At 45.6% G+C, this 20161-nt stretch overlaps 1 protein-coding gene across 3 annotated transcripts in view; it reads right to left on the bottom strand.

Moving 5' to 3' along the window:
• Positions 1–1696: 1696 nt before the first annotated feature.
• TRPC3 (transient receptor potential cation channel subfamily C member 3) overlaps positions 1697–20161 on the bottom strand; it is a 59691-nt gene continuing 41226 nt past the window's right edge. For 2 of the 3 annotated variants that reach the window (XM_036240549.1, XM_036240551.1), the window contains 6 exons: positions 19867–20131; positions 16215–16410; positions 14525–14734; positions 11583–11666; positions 4621–4696; positions 2411–2553 (listed from right to left, as the gene is read on the bottom strand). In XM_036240549.1, the coding sequence (XP_036096442.1) occupies positions 2411–2553; positions 4621–4696; positions 11583–11666; positions 14525–14734; positions 16215–16410; positions 19867–20131 (974 nt within the window). Of the gene's footprint in view, positions 2554–4620; positions 4697–11582; positions 11667–14524; positions 14735–16214; positions 16411–19866; positions 20132–20161 lie in introns of all 3 variants that reach the window. The other variant, XM_036240550.1, reaches the window with a different exon arrangement.

Genomic DNA, 20161 nt, shown 5'->3' with positions numbered 1-20161 from the left:
TGAAAAATAGCCACAGAGAAATAGGATAAAACAATGTATAGAATTTTATAGAATTTAGGGGGCTGGGAGGTGTATAGGAAAGTTAGGGCCACCATAAAGTACCACCAGCTAGGGGTTTGAACAACAGAAATGTATTTTCTTACAGGATCTACTGGCTAGGAGTACAGATCAAGGTGTCGGCAGGAAATCAAACCAGTCTCCTGAAGCAGCTCTCCTTGGCCATCTCTAAACTGTATCCTCACAAGGTCTTCCCTCTGTGCCTCTGTCCTAATCTTTTTTTCTGATGACACCTGTCATATCAGATTTAGCCCCACTCTAACGACTTCATTTTAATTTCATTATCTCCTAAATCCCCATCTCTAAATACAGACACATTCTGAGGTCCTGGGAGCTAGGCTTTCAACATATGAATTTGGTGTGTGTGGGGGGGTGAGGGGGACACAAGCCCATAATGGAAAGGAAATTGTCTGATCTGTGCTGAGAGTTCTATAGCTGTGGGAGGCATGGATTTTTTAAAAATGCGACAAGCTTTATCTTTATTCAAGACACCACAGACCCTAGGCTGAATGTCTCCAGCTGAATCGGACACGTTTGCCTTTAACATTTTCCCAACCCCCAATCAGAAACATTACTACATACTCCATTCAAAAACATCCACACTTGGAACCCTAGACAAAGCTGTAAGACAGAGAGTATTGCCTATTATGGAAACTCCACATCTTTCCTGTTGTAACATAGTAGAGTAACATATAACAATGAAAGAATTCAGTATTTTATTCAGTTCTGAGGCATAACATAAAATACATAATGTTTGAAAAATGTTTAAGACAAAGTACTATTAGAATAACACAAAAGTTAATGAAATACTCTACAATGGTAGCAAAAATGTATAACGTTGTTTTCTTCATTTGACGTCCCAAGAAGTAGAAATGAAGAAATCTTCTTTAACGAGCTTTTCGTAGTTCCATTTAATGTTCACCTTTGTCTTCATGTCTAGAAAGCCTTGCTGTGTGAGAGCAATGCTTTTTAGAGTATCATGTATGTAACTGGTGTTTGGGGCTGATAAAACTGCTGTTGAGGTGTGATCACAATTCATACTCCTCTAGGACTTGATGGGGAGAGACGGAGGAGAATCGGGATGTTAAGCAAAACTCTATGAGACATTTAAAACTACCTGGATGGAAAAAAATACTTCGAGTGTTTTATGGTCTGTGAAGAGACCACAGAACTTACTGGCCTGTCTCCCCTTTTCTATTAAAGTCATGAAGCATTGTAGATATTGCCAGGATTCGGCTCAGTTACATAATATGTCAAGTACAGGTACATCACAATCTGTTTTGTGTGGAAAGTGTAACCGGATTGCTTTGATCAGAAAAGGGATGTCTATCAATCATTGTAAGCAATGGCCAAGAGAGACCTCAAGGGGGAATGAAATCCACTTGGTGATGCTTGGCCACGCCCCTCCAGGTGCACAGCCACTGCTCTGGCCGTTTCTCCCCCTAAGCAAGCCCCCCAAAGCTCAGAAAGGGGCAAATGGGCAGACAGGGAGTCAGCCCTCGGAAACTTGAACATCAGGAGGTATAACAAAATAACAACCTTAACAGAGCCCCCTTAAAAATAACTCACCATCCCACTGGCTACATTCACATGACTGAAAAACAACAAACGAAAACCTAAGGCAGAAAACAAACAGTGCATACTTTAGAAAAATCTTTAATGTGTTGCTTTGAACAATTCTATGAAACATAAATATGTTACATAATTATATTTTCTATTAACTCATTTCATTGTTAAATTCTTCCTTTAGGACTCAAAGGATCTAGGATTCAGTGATGCCCAAAACTCTAGGAAAATCTGACCGAGTCATGGCGGCTTGTAAAATGTCCTTCCAATTCTATTTTGTAAAAAACCCCGTCAGCACTTGGACAAAGAAGGTGTGCCACACAGTGATGGCCTTTTGATTGTATTTGTAGTTTGTTGGCAGTTCAGTTCAGGTGGTTTCAACATTTACTGAGCACCTACTTTGTACCAGGCACTGTACTAGATGCTTGAGACACAAAGATGAGTAAGACATAGCCCCTGTCCCCAAGGAGCTTACTTACAGTCTCTTGGAGGCCAACAGATAGTGCAAAGATGTAGCAGAGTTCATTCTAAAATGGACAAAGATGGCAGTAATTGAGCCTTTAAATACAATGGGGTGTCCTTGTTGGTAATGTCAAGGCAGAAAATTAAAATGGCCATTTGCATGGAACAAAACAGTAAAATCATTAAGACCTAAGTTTTAAAGATTCACATAATAAAGGTAGTTAAGACTAAAAATGCACGTGGTTTTTCAAGTATGTCATTACAAGAATAGAAATATTCTCGCCCACACTTGTGCTCCAGCCCGGGCCACCTCCCCGTTACCCGGTCATTCAGACGTCTGCGTGCTGGGGCCCAGCTTCTCGCTGAGCTTGTGGATCAGCAGGGCGAGCTCTTCAGTCGCCTGGCTCTTGTCCTCCAGGAGTTCGTAACGGAGGCTGGAGATATCCTGCTTGATTTCTTTTAATTCACCTAAAGTATTTGTATTAAAATATACACATATATATATATATATTTGGTCATTTGCCTCATAATGTCACAAAGGTAGACTTTTTTCCCCCCTTTAAAACGATTAAGAAATGTCTGTTTGAAAAATATAATGACCTTCTAAAAAAGCTATAAAAATAGTCCAGCTCTGTTTTTAATAGTAAAACTCAAAGGATTGTCCTGTGGCTCAGTCAACTTTCAACGCAGGGTGATGTCTCTGTCCACAAAGCAGGGGTCTCCTTTCTGTCTGTAGGAAGTCCCGTGGGTTCCCTCCCACATCCATGTCTCTCTCTCTCCCCCTCCCCCCTTCTACTCCAAAAGTCAATAGAAAAATATCCTCGGGAGCCAACTAACAACAACAACATAAGTAAGTAAGTAAGTAAATAAATAAAATATCATTTCTATATTCTTTATATAAAAGTCAGAACCTTTACGTTTTAAGGAATTCTAAGTCTTCCTCAAGAATACACACAAAACATTCTCAGGTTCCTTTTGTGGCAAAAAAACAAACAAACCAGGTGATTCTCCCTTTTGCATGTGGCAGCAGAGAGGGAACAAACTGGTCTAATTTGAAGGCACAAGGCCAGTTGATGGTGGAAGAAGTGGATTCTCACACCATCCGTGTCCTGCTTAGACTGCTATCACATCCTTCTCCCTTGTTTCCCAGTTACAGGGACACGGAACACTAAGTGTGTATTCAGTCTGCCAGTTCAGGGAACACAAGTCACCCAACTGCTTTGGCTTTCGGTTTCCTCATTTATTAAATGAGGAGGTTAAGCTACATAGAGCTTTGTCCAAAATGCCAAGCCTCACGAATTCATGTTTCTCTTTTGTGCAGCACTTGGGAGATGGCTCCTTGTTTCTGATGCTGCCCTGGCCCCCCAGGCCCCCATCACATAATTGCTGTTTGTTTCTAGGGGGTTATGGTACCACTGGTCATATTTCCACTTTCTAACCTACAGCTCCATTCCAACCCTATCTCCTTCAGACTGTTTTTCAGCTGGTTCTCATCCACGTGTTTATAGATTTTGTTCCTACAACCCCATCCCATTGGATTGACTCAGCTTTGCAAGGGCTTCCTTGCGTTGGTCAAGTACTGACTTCAAAGCTCAGCCACCGCTTTGCTGAGTTGAGCTCTTTTTTGTCTTAACAGTGTGGACAGGGCTCCTGCATCTCACTGGTGCTGTAAACTATAGCTTTCTTTTTTTTTTTTTTTTTATCCTCACCTGAGGATATTTTTCCATTTTTTGTACAGATAGAGTGGGAGGGAGAGAGAGGAGGGGAGAGAGAGTGAGAAACATCGATATAAAGGGACACATCGAGTGGCTGCCACCCGCACGACCAACCAGGGCCGGGGACAAACTGCAACTGAAGTACGTGCCCTTAGCGGGAACCGAACCCGGGTCTCTCCGGACCGCAGGCCGACACTCTAACCGCTGAGCCAAACTGGCCAGGGCAAACTATAGTTTTCAAATTGTGTCTCCAGGTTTTCTTTTCAATTCCGGGCTGGTGCATTGGTCTACACCCCAGCCTTTGACAAAACCTTCTATAGTTCACACAGATGCCCTGCCTAGGATTTACCCGGGAAAATAGGCATGTTCAAGTTGGAGCCAAGGAGAAATACGACAGGCAAAAGAGAAAAACAGATGGGAAAAACGGGTTAGCGATTTCCTTTTGGATAACAAAATAAAGACTTTTCTGAAGAAGTGTGGATTTTGTCTGAGCCAACCGTTGTTTTACCTGCATCACTGGAAAAATGTTAACACTCCCTGAAACTATTGACTAACGGAATTAAAAGAGAGCTGGCAGCCTTTACATTCTAGGGATCAGGACATTCTGCGTAGAGATACATTGTCGCCGATTGTGACATTTTAAAAACTGTTTCTTTAAAAAGGCAGAATTTTAGAAATGTTACATAAGATTCACCTGTCCATCTTGGAGGGACACAAACTGTCACCTGAGTTTGGATTTTTAAAGTATCCTTCAATATGAAGTTTTCCAAGTCCATTAAGTTAGTTGTAAAAGGATGTTTCTCGATTCAGAGATGCTTACCTTCGTTGACTTCATCATTCTCTTTGTCTACTTGTGCTTTCAAAACATACCGCTTTATAAGTCTTTTCATGATCTGCTGTTGGAAAAGAAGACATGATTCTATCACCAATGATGCACCGAGGTAACCTGGATCCAAGTCTCCACAGAGCTGTGCATACCTGTGGAGCAAACAGCTCAGGGGCGAAACACTTTACACAACTATTTACAGAAGAATCACCCAGGCTTCAGAATTGAACCCTTTCCCCCTTCTACTGAGACTAACCACATAATTCACAAACATCCCCCCACTCCCACCCCCAGGAATGGAAGAAGCTTTTTTAAAAGGTTAAATCCAATCCCTGGCTTCTCCTTCCAACATGGTTTCTCTTTAAGGCGTGTTGACACTACATTGTCATCTGTTGGCACTACCTCATTTCTCATTGTTGTTTTTTTGTAAACTGAATCTATTCTCAACAGAGAGAACTTTGAAAATACAGAAAAGAACAAAAAAAATGATAATAATAAATAAACAAACCAAGTCATCAATTATCCTGCCATCCAAAGAGAATCTGTTGCTATTTTGGTGTACATCCTTCTAAGACCTCTTCTTATAATTGTGCATATAGACTAATTACTATAGGTGTGTATTTTATGTCTTCTAAATACCATATATTCTATTGGATGCTCTCCTCTAGTAGCAGTCTATAGTGTAAACATGTTCAGTCTCAGCACACGCCCGTACAGGAGAACTATCCACGTGGACGAGCTGCCCTGGAGCCTGACCTCCCTCACGCACGCAAACATAAATCCACCTGCAGCGTACACGCGAAAGACAACGCTTTGACAATCTTCAGAAGACAGAATAGGAGAATGTGTTTGTAAATGCAGTGTAGAGCTATATGTTTTTTAATAAGATAAATACTCTAATTACAATAGAAAAGACTGATAAATTCAAGTCTGTTACAATAAAAACTTTTGTTAATAGAGACACCATGAAGAAAGTGGAAAGACGAACCGGGAGAAAATACTGGCAATACTTGTAACTGACAATAAAATTGGATCCAAAATATATGAATAACTTTAATTTAATACGGAAAATTCAAATAACCCAACAGAAAACGGAAAAAGACAGACGTTTCACAGAAAAGGAACCACGGATGGTCACTAAGCGTACAAAACAATCCTCACCTCTTTTCTGGGGAAAATACAAATTACAGTGAGAAGGAGATACAATTTTACATGTAAGAGGGAAAAAATCAATAAATCTTACAGTGGTAAGTACTGGGATTTTGTACTGTGAGCAGCGATCTTCCAACCCTTCACCTCATGGCACACACAAACCAGCTATTAAAATTCTGTGGCACATCAAAAAACACACTAAACTTTTCACTGATCTGACAAAAAATAGATATAGTTTTGATTCAGTCACACCGGACGGCTACTGCTGTGCTGGCTGTTGTCACTTTGTTCTCGGACAGTCCTTGGGCAAAGAGGGCAGTGGCCCCGAGGAGGAGCCCGGGGCTGCGTGTTTGGCACGTTCCCGCCGCTTCAGCGTGTAAACTAGACCTGCGTGTAAACTAGACCTGCGTGTAAACTAGACCTGCGTGTAAACTAGACCGCCGTGAGGGGCAACTTGGCATTTGCTCTTCGAGCTGAACGTTTGCATATTTTTTCACCCAGAAAGTCTACTCCTTGGTTGGTGCCTAGAGAAACTTCGTACATGGACCAGGAGAGTCAAACGACGATGTTTATAGCAATCTTGTACAGAATAGAAAAAAAAATCACACACACACAAGTAAACTAAAAACAATCTAGACAAGTATCAAGAGGAGACTGGACAGATCATGGCATGTCACACAATATCATGCCATTGTATTCGCCGATGAAATTGATGAGCCACAGCCACACACAACAACGGAGATGCATCTTAGAAGCATACATGTGGAATGAAAATTTCAGAGTGAATGCATGAAGTATGAAATCACCTTATAAAGCTCAGTAAGAAGTCCACATAGTGCACTGTTAGGGTTTTCTATATGTGCAGTGAGCCTATTATTTAGAAGGGGAACCGAAGTGACAGGAGGAGATACCCAAACTTCGGGCCCGGATACCTGGAGGCGAGGGGGCCAGGAAGGAGCACCTGCTGGAGGGGACGGACAGATAACGTGCTTCCCAGGTAGGAGGTGGCCTCGCGGTGTGCAGGACACTATCCCTTATCATTTATTATGCTACACATATATTAAATATCATAAAAAGACAATAAAGGGGGAAATGGCCTGAACTAAAATGCAGATACAGTAGTCCCCCCTTATCCGTAGGGGATGGCTGCTAAGACCTCCCAGGGGTGCCTGAAACCACGGCTCGTACTAAACTCTCTATATAATGTTTTTTCTTATACAGAAAAACCCACAGGAAAGTTCAATTTATAAATTAGGCAGTTTCACGGAGAGAAGACTCGTTCTTCCCGTGGACCTTAGCAACCTCAGCATATGATTTTTTTTCTTTCCTTACCAAGTGGAAAAGTTGCACCTTTTCCCTGAAAGAAAGTACTTTACGGCTTCTCTCTGTCATACCCCAACGGCCCCCATCAACACTCCTGCACTTTGGGGCCACAATGAAGTAAAATCAGGTGAATTCTTAGGCACCAGGATGCCTCGACAGTCCATCTAAGAACTGGGGGGCCACTAAGGGACCAACAGGTGAGGTTGTCGATGCTGGAAAAAAGGATGCGTCGCGTCCTGGGTGGGAGGCAGCAAAATGGCAAGAGCTCTCATCGTGCTGCTCAGAACACACACAGCTCAGTCTGTGAATTGCTGATCTCTGGAATTTTCCATATGATAGTTTTGGACTGCAGTTGACGGCAGATAGCTGAAGCCTTGGAAAGTGAAACCACTGATGAGGAGGGTCTACTGAAGAGTGAGCTTGAAAGATATTCCTCAGCTTTAAGGAAGCAGAAATTGGGAACCTCAGCGACCCACGGGATGCCAAGGTCAAGGGAAAGGGTCAGGGGTGACCTGAAACATCGGTCTCAGGGAACAATGACAGATCAAGAGGTGGCTCATGCCACGGAAGAAGAAATGCCGACCTTAGCAGTCACAGGAAATCATAAAACCAGTTGAGTTCTGTGGAGCCCAGACCCCGGGACAAACTCAGAGCTGGGCGGATATTAGCCTGAACTCATTCATTCATGGACCAAACATTTACCGAGAGCCAGCTCTGTGCCAGGCCGTGAACTGGGCACTCAGGGTGCAATAACGAGCACAGTCCCTACTCCAGTGAACACTGGAGCAAGTCACTAGACGCATGAACATATCAGAGACATGATTAAGTTTAGGGCACAGCGAAGGCAGACTCCTATAGAAAGAAATGTCTATCAGTTAAAGTAGCTTGACGAGGAGACTACTTTCAACAATGGTGCTGAGAGATGGGCTCCCTGTGGGAAAGTTAAATTTAGACCTCTGCCTCACACCATATACACCAAAAAAAGGGGGGGAGGAGCCAAATGGACAAAAGATCTAAATGTGACTAGCAAAACCTGTGAGAGGAATAGGGAAATATTTCTTGAAAAGGCTAACATAAAAGATAAACCACGAGGCAAAGATGGATAAATCTGACTGTATTAAGACAATTTAAAACTTTTATACAGGAAAGGGAAACCAAAGAAATGTAACTGCATGTCAAATGGGATTTTCCCTCTCGTCCTGGAAGTGTTGATAAACCCAAACTGATGATGCCAAAAACGATGCTAAGCACCCCATGATCTAAGACCAGGTTGCCACTAGCAGTTGGGTCGGCCACCTCCCTTTGGGGCTTAGTGACAATCACTAGACAAGTACTGAGCTCACCACACGCTTCCTCCTTACCCCCACAAGGAAAAAGGCTGAGACAAGGGAGGGATCATGAGTTTGGGGGGGCAGAGGGATCGTGAGCTTTTGGCGGGAGAGAGGTTATTCTCTCCTCTCGGAATGAGAAGGAGGGGGTGCCCCCCCCACGCCAAAGGAAGGGAGGAATCCCACGCAATCTCTCATAAAGATTAGGGTTGCCCAAATAAAGGGGAGCCTGGCATCCCTCCCCCAATTAAATGCCTATTCCACTAGGTCCTGCTCCTGGCAACTCTCAGGGAGGAAAAAGAACCAAGATCGGGGAGAAACAGCCATCGGGTCGGTCTGTGTTTTCATCATTTGACAAACAAACTTCCACTGTGTTGCATGGGAAGTGGTAACACACCAGTGGGAAAGACTAGTCTATTCATAAACGGGACGGGGCAAGGGCTTTCCTTGTGGAAAGGGGGACAGTTAGATCCACCTCAAGTCGGACCAGACTTCCAGGCAGAGAGGCAGCACTTCTGTGCCCGCCACACAGAGGACACAGAAACTTGGTCACTGTCAGGGCAGTAGGGACAGACACGCTTAAACTCTTCAAGCTTCGTTTCCTCATCTGTTGAATGGAAGTAATCCAACTCAACTCATACATTATGCAGCTCAAACACACGTCAAACCAATGCTTCCTGCTTAGAAGAGGTTCGCTCTTGTTAGTATTATTTGTAAAGACAGAATTTGAAGACTAAGACATTTACATTCTCTGGCATAATCTCTCTAGAATATTTATGTTACATTATCTGAAACCATGCTAGAAAAAATCTATGAAAACTAACATTTATGGCCAGAAGGGATGATAATAGAAAAATATTTAAAAAATCAGGCTCCCGCCCTGGCCAGTTTGGCTCAGCGGTTGGAGCGTCAGCCTGCGGTCCACAGAGACCCGGGTTCGGTTCCCGCTAAGGACGTGTACCTTGGCTGTGGTTGGTCCCCGGCCCTGGTTGGATCGTGTGGGTGGCAGCCACTCGATGTGTCCCTTTCACATCGATGTTTCTCTCTCTTCCTCTCTCTCCTTCCTGCTCTATCTGAATAAAAAATGGAAAAATGTCCTCAGGTGAGGATAAAAAAAAAAAAAATCAGGCTCCCTAGACACGTCCTGAACAAAGCCATTCAGATTAAATTCCCTCCCTGAAGGGAAAACAGGAGGCACATTCATTTCCATTTCATCTGTCAGCTGCAGGGAAGAGCACGGCTTACAGGCTGACATTGTTCCTCTTCAAAATCAGATGTGTTTCCGGCTTTCCTTGTAGCCCACGAAAATGTTCACCCTAATGTTTGCAGCTTCACATGTGCTTAGCCACCAAGTTGGAGCCTCTCCACAAGGCAAGAAGGCTTCTCATGTTGGACTGGAATCAGGTTCCCCGCATGTGACGTTACCTGGAAATAATCTATGCCTTAGCCCAGCTCGGACAGGCAACTCATGTGAGTTCCAGAATGATGTGCAGCTCTAACAAGGGGCAAAGGCTAGCCGCTTCCGCTGTTAATTCTTCAGAGATATTCCCAAAATGTTCTGCCCTGTGGTAGCTACATTAGAATTAGTGTATCCCAAAGGTGACCACTTTATTTATTTATTTTTCTTTATTGATTGGAGAGAGAGAGAGGAAAGGAGAGGGAGAGAGAATTAGAAACATCGACCAGAGAGAACATCGATTGGCTGCCTCCTGCATGTCCCCCACTGGGGATCAGGCCCACAACCTGGGCATGTGCCCTGACTAGGAATTGAACTGGCGACCGTTTGGTGCATGGGTCAATGCTCAACCACTGAGCCACACTAGCCGAGCTCAAAGGTGACCACTTTAAAGGAAAAATCCCCATCTAGCAGATTAAGATCTGGAATTTCTTTCCTTTTCTTACTTTCCTCAGAATTTCTCTTTTTTTCTACTGTCACTTTTTGGGAGGCACAGAAGATTACTCCACAGGCACAGGGAATCTTTGCAGAAAATATGACATGTATAGGATTCGGGAATCTCTAGGCATTTGGCAAGGGTGAGCTCATTTAGGAGCGGAACGATTTTCAGCCACAAGAAGTTTGACTTTGGGGATTTCTCCATTTCTTCTCAATTTCTCAAAAGCAACAAGGAGAATAATAAACAGAGAAGAAGAAAAAAAGAACTCCTTCTCTAGTGACACTTAGAGGCATCCTTACCCCTTCAGAAAGGTTCTGCAGAAAGGTGAGCTGGGCTGCGGGGAATGTTAAGAGCAGACATTGATGACTGAGAACTCCCCTTGACCTTGTAATAGTCCACAAAAGCTTAGCATATGGGTTGAAGGAGAAATTATAGAGAAAAGCCATATTTGCCAGAAGTCCCCAGTGAGATAGAGATGAAGTATAAGCTGAAAAATTTCAAGAAGGAAAAAAACAAAACTCAAAACTCATCCCCGAAAGGAAAGAGATAGTAGAAGCAGCACACATGAAGATAGAAGGCTGAACTACAGCACGAGAAAAAGGAATCAAAAGGGAGAAATGGATGAAAATTCAGTAAGAAAAGAGGAAAAAACGGCAGCTGTGGAGTCAGGCAAAGAAGATTCAGGAGGCATCTGACTGGTATCTTTGAAGAAGAAACTCCTTCTCCTCCTTCTTGGGATCTTGTCCACATCAGAAATCTAAAGACTGGATCATCGAAAGTGATCAACCAGACGGAAAATCAAGGGCCGTGTGTGACCTCGTCTGAGCTGGAGAATAGTGTTCAAATGTCATATCCACCATCAAAACGCAAAAGGCATTGTAAAGTAGTCCTGATCACACAGTATAGCCTAGCACCCACTTGAAAAATGGGTCACCTGAAAGAAAACCTGGAGAAATGGATCAGACATTATTTCCTGTATATTCCACACCCTTCCTGCTTTCTCCAGCGCACACCGTGAGTGTCCTTTGGAAATTGTGGCAACAGTTTGCTTTCAATACAGCAAAAAACTCTCTCTCCTCAACTGAAAAAAATGAAGAACTTGGACTCTGATTTCTAAAATTCCTTCCATAGGTGAACATACTCGGTTCTATTCCATGCTCACAGTATATCTGAATAATCTAACTCTCTCATACACACACACACACACACACACACACACGAAGTTACAGATAAAGAGATGTGTCGAATGGATGCTTACCTGATAGCGTGTTGGCCGATTGAGAATGCTGTTAAAACTGTGTGATTCAAAAACTCTCGAGTTAGACTGAGTGAAGAGGTTTAACTAGGAAAAAATACAATTAACCTAGTAAATGAGAATACATTCACTTTGAAATCAAAAATATAATCTACTTTATTCTCCTTGATAACGCTCCTGCAGTCAGCCCTTCGGAGGGACATTTTGTGGAAGGTGAGTTTTAGAAGCGATTTAACATATTCCCAAAGGCAAAAGTTATTGTGATCAACATGCTCACATTCATGGACGTGTTGGCAGCATGAAGTGTAACGTTAACGGCAAACGTACTTTTACAAGTCAGCCCGTGCCAAGCACCCCAGCTCCCGGGACCTGGTTCACTGCATGACAATGTCACCAGGGCACCTAGAAGTCGCCGCTGCGTGGCAGTGACTCCACCTGCTCCGGGCCGGCTCCCCGACACGTGACCAGAAACATGCAAGTTCGGGGGCATCGTTTAGTATCTGTGACCCTGAGGTATCTGCCCAAATAACACATCTCCCCGGTACCGTGGCCTTAGACTGAGCCAAGCTCACAACTCTGGGAGAATCGGGCTAAAACATTGGGTTTTCTTTCCTTTCCTTTTCAGGGGTAATGTCAGCGGCAGGAACAGGGCAAGAGGTGCACGTGGTCACCGCGCTGCACTGCACTGGGGGCCCGCCTGTCCCCACCAGGGGTGTTTCCCATCGGCAGGACCCGGGAAGGGACCCTAACTGTCCTGTCCCGCTGGGGTCTGGGCAAAGCCCCGCTGCTGTGAGCCACGGAGCTCAGCCTCCGCCGGCTGAGCTGGCTGTTTGAGAAAAGTTCTGGAAGCGCCTTCCTCTCTTCTACAAAAGAAAAACAGAAACACATGATTTCTCCGGATTTTCACTAAATTCAGAACACAGAGGGGTGTCTATGGACACGAGGCTTAAAGAGCTCCACGCGCGGTGGACAGAATAAAATCGAAAGGGCGCTTGACCCAGATGCCGGAGATGGACGGCAGGGGGCGCGCTCCCGAGAGCAGGGCGCAGCCTCGTCCGTTTCCAGCGCCCTGAGAACAGCTGTCCTGCCTGGCACCGGGCAGGGGCCGGCACCCCGAGGGGAGCAGGTCTGCCCCCCACGTTCCTGCGCACACCCTGCCTTTCCCTCGCAGGGCCGGGGCAGCCCCGCGCCCCCTGAATGCCCTCGGCCAGCATGTGTCCTACACCATGGCAACATGGGCATGGTCAGTAAAATCACAGTTGGATGACTTGAAGTTCAAGAGCTGCGTGTTCCCATTCTTGAGAGGCTTCCTTTGAAAATAACAAAGCCTGTTCCTAAATGCCCAGAGAAGCAAAGTCAATTTCAGCAGTAGCAGAATTTGCCCAAGGTGGCAATCAGAGCCTGGCCCCCTTAAGAGACCAGCCACCCTGCAGCTGAAGGTGAGGCTGGTGGGGAGGAGGTGGGGCAGTGGCCAAGCCAGCCGCAGCTGTGAGCACAGGGAGGCAGGGAGGCAGCAGGTGCAGTGGACCAGGTGGGGCAGAAAGCTAGGCATCTGATGCTGGCTGGAATCCCACACCTACCCGCACCGCCAGCACCGTGACCTTGCACAGTGAGTTATTTTAACGGCCTCAGCTGTCTTATCTATAAAATGGGAATAATAGTCATACCTACCTCACAGTGTTGCATGAGGTTCAAATGTACAGCAAAGCACTTTGCAAACTGTGAACGAGGAAGGGCACTGATATTTGTTGAGGCTGGAACCTTGTCCATTTCATGTCTCTCTCACCATAACCTAGAAAGGTTCCTCTTTCCATGGGGACAACTAAGGCTCAGTGATGACGTGTGTTATCCGTGGACCTGCTCATAAGCCACAGGCGGGCAGAACACCAAGGCTCCCTTTCTTACATCACATTGCTTCTCGATGTGTACACGCAAGGTGGTATTTGACACAGTGGGGTGTCACAGCCAATCCCTGCCTTGCTACCTCACGGCCTTAGGGCCGACATTCAGGTCTGAAGGTTTAAAGGTCACCTTCTTTCAAAAATGAGGATATTATAAACCTTGGAAAGGCACATCTATTTTAGAAAGTGAGGAATTAAATTGCAGTCATCCAGCCCTGACCCAGCTTCAGCTTGGAGAGAGCGTCTACCTCGGCTCAGGAAGGCCTGTGAGGGGGAAAACTAACGTCATGTGCTATCTCCAGGCTCCCAGCTACAGGCCATTTTCACAACTTCGGGCAAAACTGTGAACCCCACACTTTTACTCCTCTCTGCTCGCTCACTGTCTCTGAGGTCCTGCCCACAGCCCTGCCTCCTGCACCAACTCCGCCTCCGAACACTCAGTTCCGGATAACACTGCTCTCGTGAAGCGCATCTCTGTTGGCCAGCTTGGCTCCCCCGGGACCACGCAGGGACACACCATTCTCCACCATTTCCCAAAGGGGTATTTACAGTGAATATCTGAGGATGTTCTTAGGCCGGCATCAATTTTATATTGAAGGGAAGAAGAGCGTTTAGCCCAGCAAAGGGTCTGCATAGATCCGAAGGCTACGTGCAAAGTGTTCTGTTGGCTTCTAACGTGTTGACAGCTTCTTGTGTTTTTTTACTTTTTAATTTTTTTAAACTTCAAAGATTTTTTAATTGATTTTTTCCATCACCATTTCTCCCCTCTGTGCCTTCTTCCACCTCCACCCTCCCCACCCCCCGCAGTCTTGTTTGCTCTTAGTCTGGTACTACACGTGAAATTCTGACCAAAGCAAGGCACAGAGTCAGCGACTTCTGGAAACATTAGGAGGAAATTAAGTTTTAGTCTATGAAAGACTATGGAATGGACAATACGTTCAACCTCTTCTGAGTTCACACATAAAAATGTTTGAACACACACCAAAAGACAAAGAGAAAAACACGACATTTATCGCAAGGTCGTGGTAAGTGTCCGATACCTACCCTGGACTTTGAGTTCCCCAGCCCCATTTCGATGTCTTTCTGAAGTCTTCTCCTTCTGCATTTGGAAAAGTTAATGATCCGCATGATGAAATAAACAAAGGACTTTGGACTAGGAACTAGACTGAAGGGTGGTGGTAATGTTCTTCCGTCATCAAAATAAGATAACCAAAGCTTTGAGCGAGCAAACTTCCATTCCACGTCGCTGTCATCCTGTGTCACAAGACAGAAAGGAAATAACTCATCTTAAAAACTAAAACCTGGAGTCCCCGCTTCCAGCAGGGTCTTACAGTGAACCCAAATTATGCTTCTGAAATCGAAGTAACTTTTATACAATTATCTGCATACACTCTCTACTATACTACATAATACTCTATCACTTTCTTGATACTTGTTTTTTTTTCTCTTTCATGTGCTTCTGTGTGTGCCCACTGACATTTAACCAGAATTTCTGTCTCCCATCCAAAAACAAAGCAAAAGCACAAGAAAAATTCAGGGTCAAGGAAGGATAGAAAAATGAAGTCCTCTCTCCCCTGCCAAGTCTATATATTCCCTGCTCTCTAGCTACCCCCCTCCTCACCTAGGCCCACCCAGTAGGATGCACACACAGCATATTATACCCCGAGGGCAAAGGGAAACCGCGGTACTCAGATGAAACTGTACTTCGGAGCTTATGCGTCTGTGATTTGCTCTCAATGCCACACAAGCTCTCTGTGGCCCTGTTTTAGATCTCCTTTGATCCGCAGTGCTGCTCCATGGTGATGGGCGTAGCCATCCTCACGGGGAGAAATGATGGGGGGAAGAAATGAAGAGGAGGGGTCACGGGTGGAGGACGCTGGCTCTCTGGCTTCACACTCCCTAACTACCGGCGCCACACCCGAGCAGGCGCAAAGCACCACAGTTTCAGGTCTGGAGGGCCTCACGTCAGCTTTGCTAACACTGTCTTACGTGTTTCTCCAGCACAGACACGCAATGGACTTAAACGGCAAAGCCCTAAGATACTAAACACTAAACTGGAGGACATAAGAAAACAGCCCAGTGGGTGTGGCTCACTGGTTGAGCGTTGACCCTGCACCAAGAGGTCGCTGGTTCGATTCCCGGTCAGGGCACATGCCCAGGTTGTGGGCCCGATCCCCAGTGGGGGGCGTGCAGGAGGCGGCCAAACCATGTTCTCTCTCATCAACGCTTCTATCTCTCTCTCTCTCTCTAAAATCAATAAAGAAAATATATTTAAGCAACAACAACAAAAAAAGAAAACATACATACAATGGTGAAGAAAGGTTCGAAACCAGCCCAATCCAAAACAAAAAGTAGAGTGATTTCTAGGAGTGTAAAAATTCTGACTGGCTAGAGAACATCGTCAGTGTTTGCCAGACGCCTCGGGAACCCTCCTTCGGGATCTTTCAGAGGTTGGGGGGCTAACCGAGGCGAGAGCGATCCCCAAGGGCCCGTTCTTCTAGCCTCTAGTTTCAGAACTTCCGAAATCTCCCCCGGGAGTGATGATAACTTCATGGGACCCCTGCTGTGCTCCTGGAAGACCCTGGAAGGCCTGAGGCTATCTACCCAGGTGGGGACACAGAGGAAGGCCTGGGCTCACTCTGCCATCGGCCGCAGCTCCCACAGGGCACAAAGCAGAGGTGTTGTTATTCGAAGGGTGGCAAGGACAGACGCCGTGGACAGGAGACAGGATTACCTCGATTTCTTGGTACGAGCTGTTAATCATAGCAATTAACATGTTCAGTAAAACGACCACCATAGTGACATTGTATATTCCATAAAGAACGTATCCAATGTTCTCTATGAATTTGTGATCATACTTGAGCACGACGGAAGTCACTTCAGACAGCCCAAAGATGGACCAGAACAAAGTCTTGAAACTTTCTTCCACGCTGTTGAAAGAATAAGGCACAGTCAGCTGAACAGTTGTGTCCGAAACTCAGAAGCACAAACAAGTTAGGGTCTGCCCACTACCCTGATGTTGAATGCCATCATAAAATATCATCAGGAACCCAGACCGGCATTATTTTAGTACACCCCTTAACAGAAATCATTCTCTAAGGCTTTCAGGAACTTGGGGTCACAAGGTGCTAATGCCTAGCTTTTCTGTAAATCGTCGAGGGAAAATTCTTTGAAGTCAGCAGGGGAGAGAAGCCCACCACAACGCCTTTCTCCTAGAAGGACGGAAGTTTGGGGTGTGATTTTGTAGGTGCTTTACAATCTAAACCAGGTTTTCTGAACTAGAACAAGGTCAGGGTTAAAGTTATAAACCCACTTCCTTCTGGAAAAGTATGCACAGACCTCCGTGCAGCAGGGCACAGGGGAGAATGGAGGTGCCCAATACCCACGCCCCTGGGTACCTCAAATAGCTGCTACATTCATATATTGAAATGCTACACCACTGGGGGAAAATGACACAGATCTAGCCTCCTGGGTTTATACAAAATGACATCTGTGATATATTCTTAGGTGAAGACATAAGATGTAGCAGGAATGAAATATCCCACCATTTGAATAAAAAAGGTATCCAACATCTATTCTTGTTTATGCAAAACACCTCTCTGTACGTACCCACCAGAAACCCTGCGCCTGGGCAGTAAGGAGCACTCAGAGCCTGGGGCCCAAGGTGAGGGCGGGACAGGCTGGTCACCGCGGACACCGCTCCAAATGAATTGTTTGTCACATGAACTTATTACCTAGCTAGACGTTATGCTTGGCTGCGACTGAAGAGGAGGCAACAGAATGGAAGAAGCCTCTTCTTTTCCCTCAGTTTAAATCACCTGCTTTCTGACCCTTCGCCCCACTTCAGCTGTGAGCACCAGGCTTTCCCCAGAGGAAGCCCCGGGTTTATCCCGCAGATGAGCTTTGCAAGCCGAGTGTGGCTCATTTTATCATGTTACCAGTGGTACTCGTGGGTCTGTACACAGGAAGAATAATCCTTAAATTAAACAATTAAACACATAGAATCCCATCGCAAAGGAGGGGTCAAAAGTAAGTCCTTTGTCCAAAGAAAGATTTATGGAAACTTTTGATTTTCTTATAACAGACTCTAAATAACAATTCTATAGATTTATAGGTTTCAGTACTAGTCTATTAATTCCTTCATTCAACAAATATTGTTGGAGCACCTATTATGGTTTAGAAGTCATGCTGACCCAGGAGAAATGAAAACATATGTCCTAAAGACCTGTATGATTGTTTGCAGTCACCCCAAACTAGAAACCATCTAAACATTCAGCAACTGTAAATGATAAGTTGTGGCCCATCAGTACAGTGGAATGCCTGTTGGCAATGAGACAACCAAACTACTAATACGTCCAAGGACATGATTGAATCCCAAACCATTATGTTAAGTGGAAAAGGCTATATAGGAAAGAATAAAAGACGTGTAATACCATTTATTCAACATTCTGGAGAAGTCAAACCTCTGAGCAGAAAGCAGAGGGGCAGTCGTAGGGACCAGAGGTAGGAGGAGAGTACTGATCACGAGGGAGCAGGAGGCAACGTCTTCAGGTGATGAGAACAGCCCCTCCTCGTTGCGGTACTACACATTGAGTACATTTTACTGTATGTAAACGATACCTCTATAAAATGGACTCTTACAAAAAAAAAAAAGAAGAAGTTGTTCTGGACCCTGGGGGTAGAGGACAGAATAAAATCCTGTTCCTTGCCCTGGCCAGTTTGGCTCAGTGGTTAGAGCATCGGCCTGCGGTTCAGAGAGACCCGGGTTCGGTTCCCACTAAGGGCATGTACCTCGGTTGCAGTTTGTCCCCGGCCCTGGTTGGGTCGTGCGGGTGGCAGCCACTCGATGTGTCCCTTTCACGTCGATGTTTCTCTCTCTCTCTTTCTCTCCCTCCTTCCCACTCTAATTGAAGACAAATGAAAAAATGTCCTCGGGTGAGGATTAAAAAAAAAAAAAAATCCTGTTCCTACAGATGTCATATGACATTTGATCATGGTGTCATAGCACGGGTGCTAGGAGACAGAAAACCAGTCTCCTTGCTCCTCCATCAACGGAGCAGTGTCACAAATTCCCGCCTTCCCCTCCGCTCCTTTGCGAAGCCCGCTCACACACACCCCTTTCATCTCGGACTCTGAGAAGCCCCGGGCAAGGAGAGGGCAGGCAGAAGGCCAGGTGCTGGCCCGCCCTGAGCTCTGACTGTGGGCAAGAGGCGTCTACAAATCACCCCGTAACCTTCATGACCCGATTTAAACCTTTGTGCACTTATTTTAAAAATAAGGGGATTAACAGAGAATGTTAAGTGACTTGACCGATGGCCACAGCTGGAGGCCAGGGAGCTGACATCCACAGCCAGGTCTGCCCCACTCCAGCCCATGTCCTGCCCAGGAAATCCAGGCCCCGCCCCAGGAAATCCAGGCCCCGCCCCAGGAAATCCAGGCCCCGCCCTCATAGATCCGGGAAGAAAGACCTGATACAGGGAATCCCCAGAGGACCCGGCTCTCTGTGAGCCTCCCCACCGGGTTCACACAGAGTTCTTTCTTCAGCGACAGCAAGTGAACTCCAGTTCCCTTTCACCCCTACAACCTGCTCTATTTAACAATTTGAAAAAAATCAGTTCAAAACAAGTTGATCTCTGGGAGAGCATGAGGTTCTGTCTTCGTCTCTAGGGTGCCTGCTGACTGTCCAGCTGGTTCCCAGTGGGACATTACAGGACACAAAGGGAGATGGGAGGCTGCGACCTCCCTCCTGCAAGGACGACAGTGCAGAGGGAGAGCCTCCCCCTGACAGCCAAACCCCGGTGGGTGACAGCGAATCTCACAGTCTGGGCGTCTCCCTGCTGAGAGAGCTTACAAGGACACACACTAAAGAAGCGAAACCCAGGCAGGCTTCCTGGGAGAAGTGAGTCTCCACTGTGGACCAGCATGACCAAAGGAAGGAAACGGAATTACCATGGTAGCAGGCGGTACGTGCTTAGCTGTATTTCTCTTACCCGACTCCCTGTACTAATGAATGAGACATTAAAATAAGAGTCCATGCTTCTTCTAGGAAATAACAATAATGGTTACAAAAGGATGGAACTAAATTTAATGTCATCCATAATGTAAGGAACGTCCCGTATTAAAATCTTATTACCCAACTCTCTCAAAATAGCCCATTTCGTCTAGGATCTTTTCAAATTCTGATTCATTCTATGGTCCGATGCTCACTAAGCTCAAAGAGAGGAATCTTTGGAGCGATGTCGTTACACACAGGCGCTAACCGTTTCGCATGGATTTATTTTCTACTCTTAAGAACATGTCGATCCCATTGGCTCTTTTCCTTTGCTTCATCTGGACATGTCAGACTTTCTCTTTGGCGTACTGTGTTTATAAGACATCTTACGTACGTGGTAAAAGCAGCGTTGACTTTAGCCCCACGGTAGTAAGAGTAAAGGATGAACATGCCAATCATAAAGGCAAGAAACACCATAATAAAGAGGACCATGAACTTGAAGATGTCCTTCACCGTCCTGCCGAGGGAGATCTGCAAGGGGCCAAAGCTCTCGTTGGCGGGGAGGATGTAGGCGATCCTGGAGAAGCTGAGGACCACGGCTATGGCGTAGAGGCCTTCCGATATGATCTGAGGGTCCGAGGGGAGCCACTTATCTCTGGCTGGAGACAGAGGGAGAGAGATTAAACAAG

Source organism: Molossus molossus, unplaced genomic scaffold (assembly GCF_014108415.1).
Source record: "Molossus molossus isolate mMolMol1 unplaced genomic scaffold, mMolMol1.p scaffold_m16_p_4, whole genome shotgun sequence".
Lineage (NCBI taxonomy): Eukaryota > Metazoa > Chordata > Mammalia > Chiroptera > Molossidae > Molossus > Molossus molossus.
The sequence above is the reverse complement of the archived record's forward strand: the minus strand, read 5'-3'. Positions and strand labels throughout refer to the sequence as shown.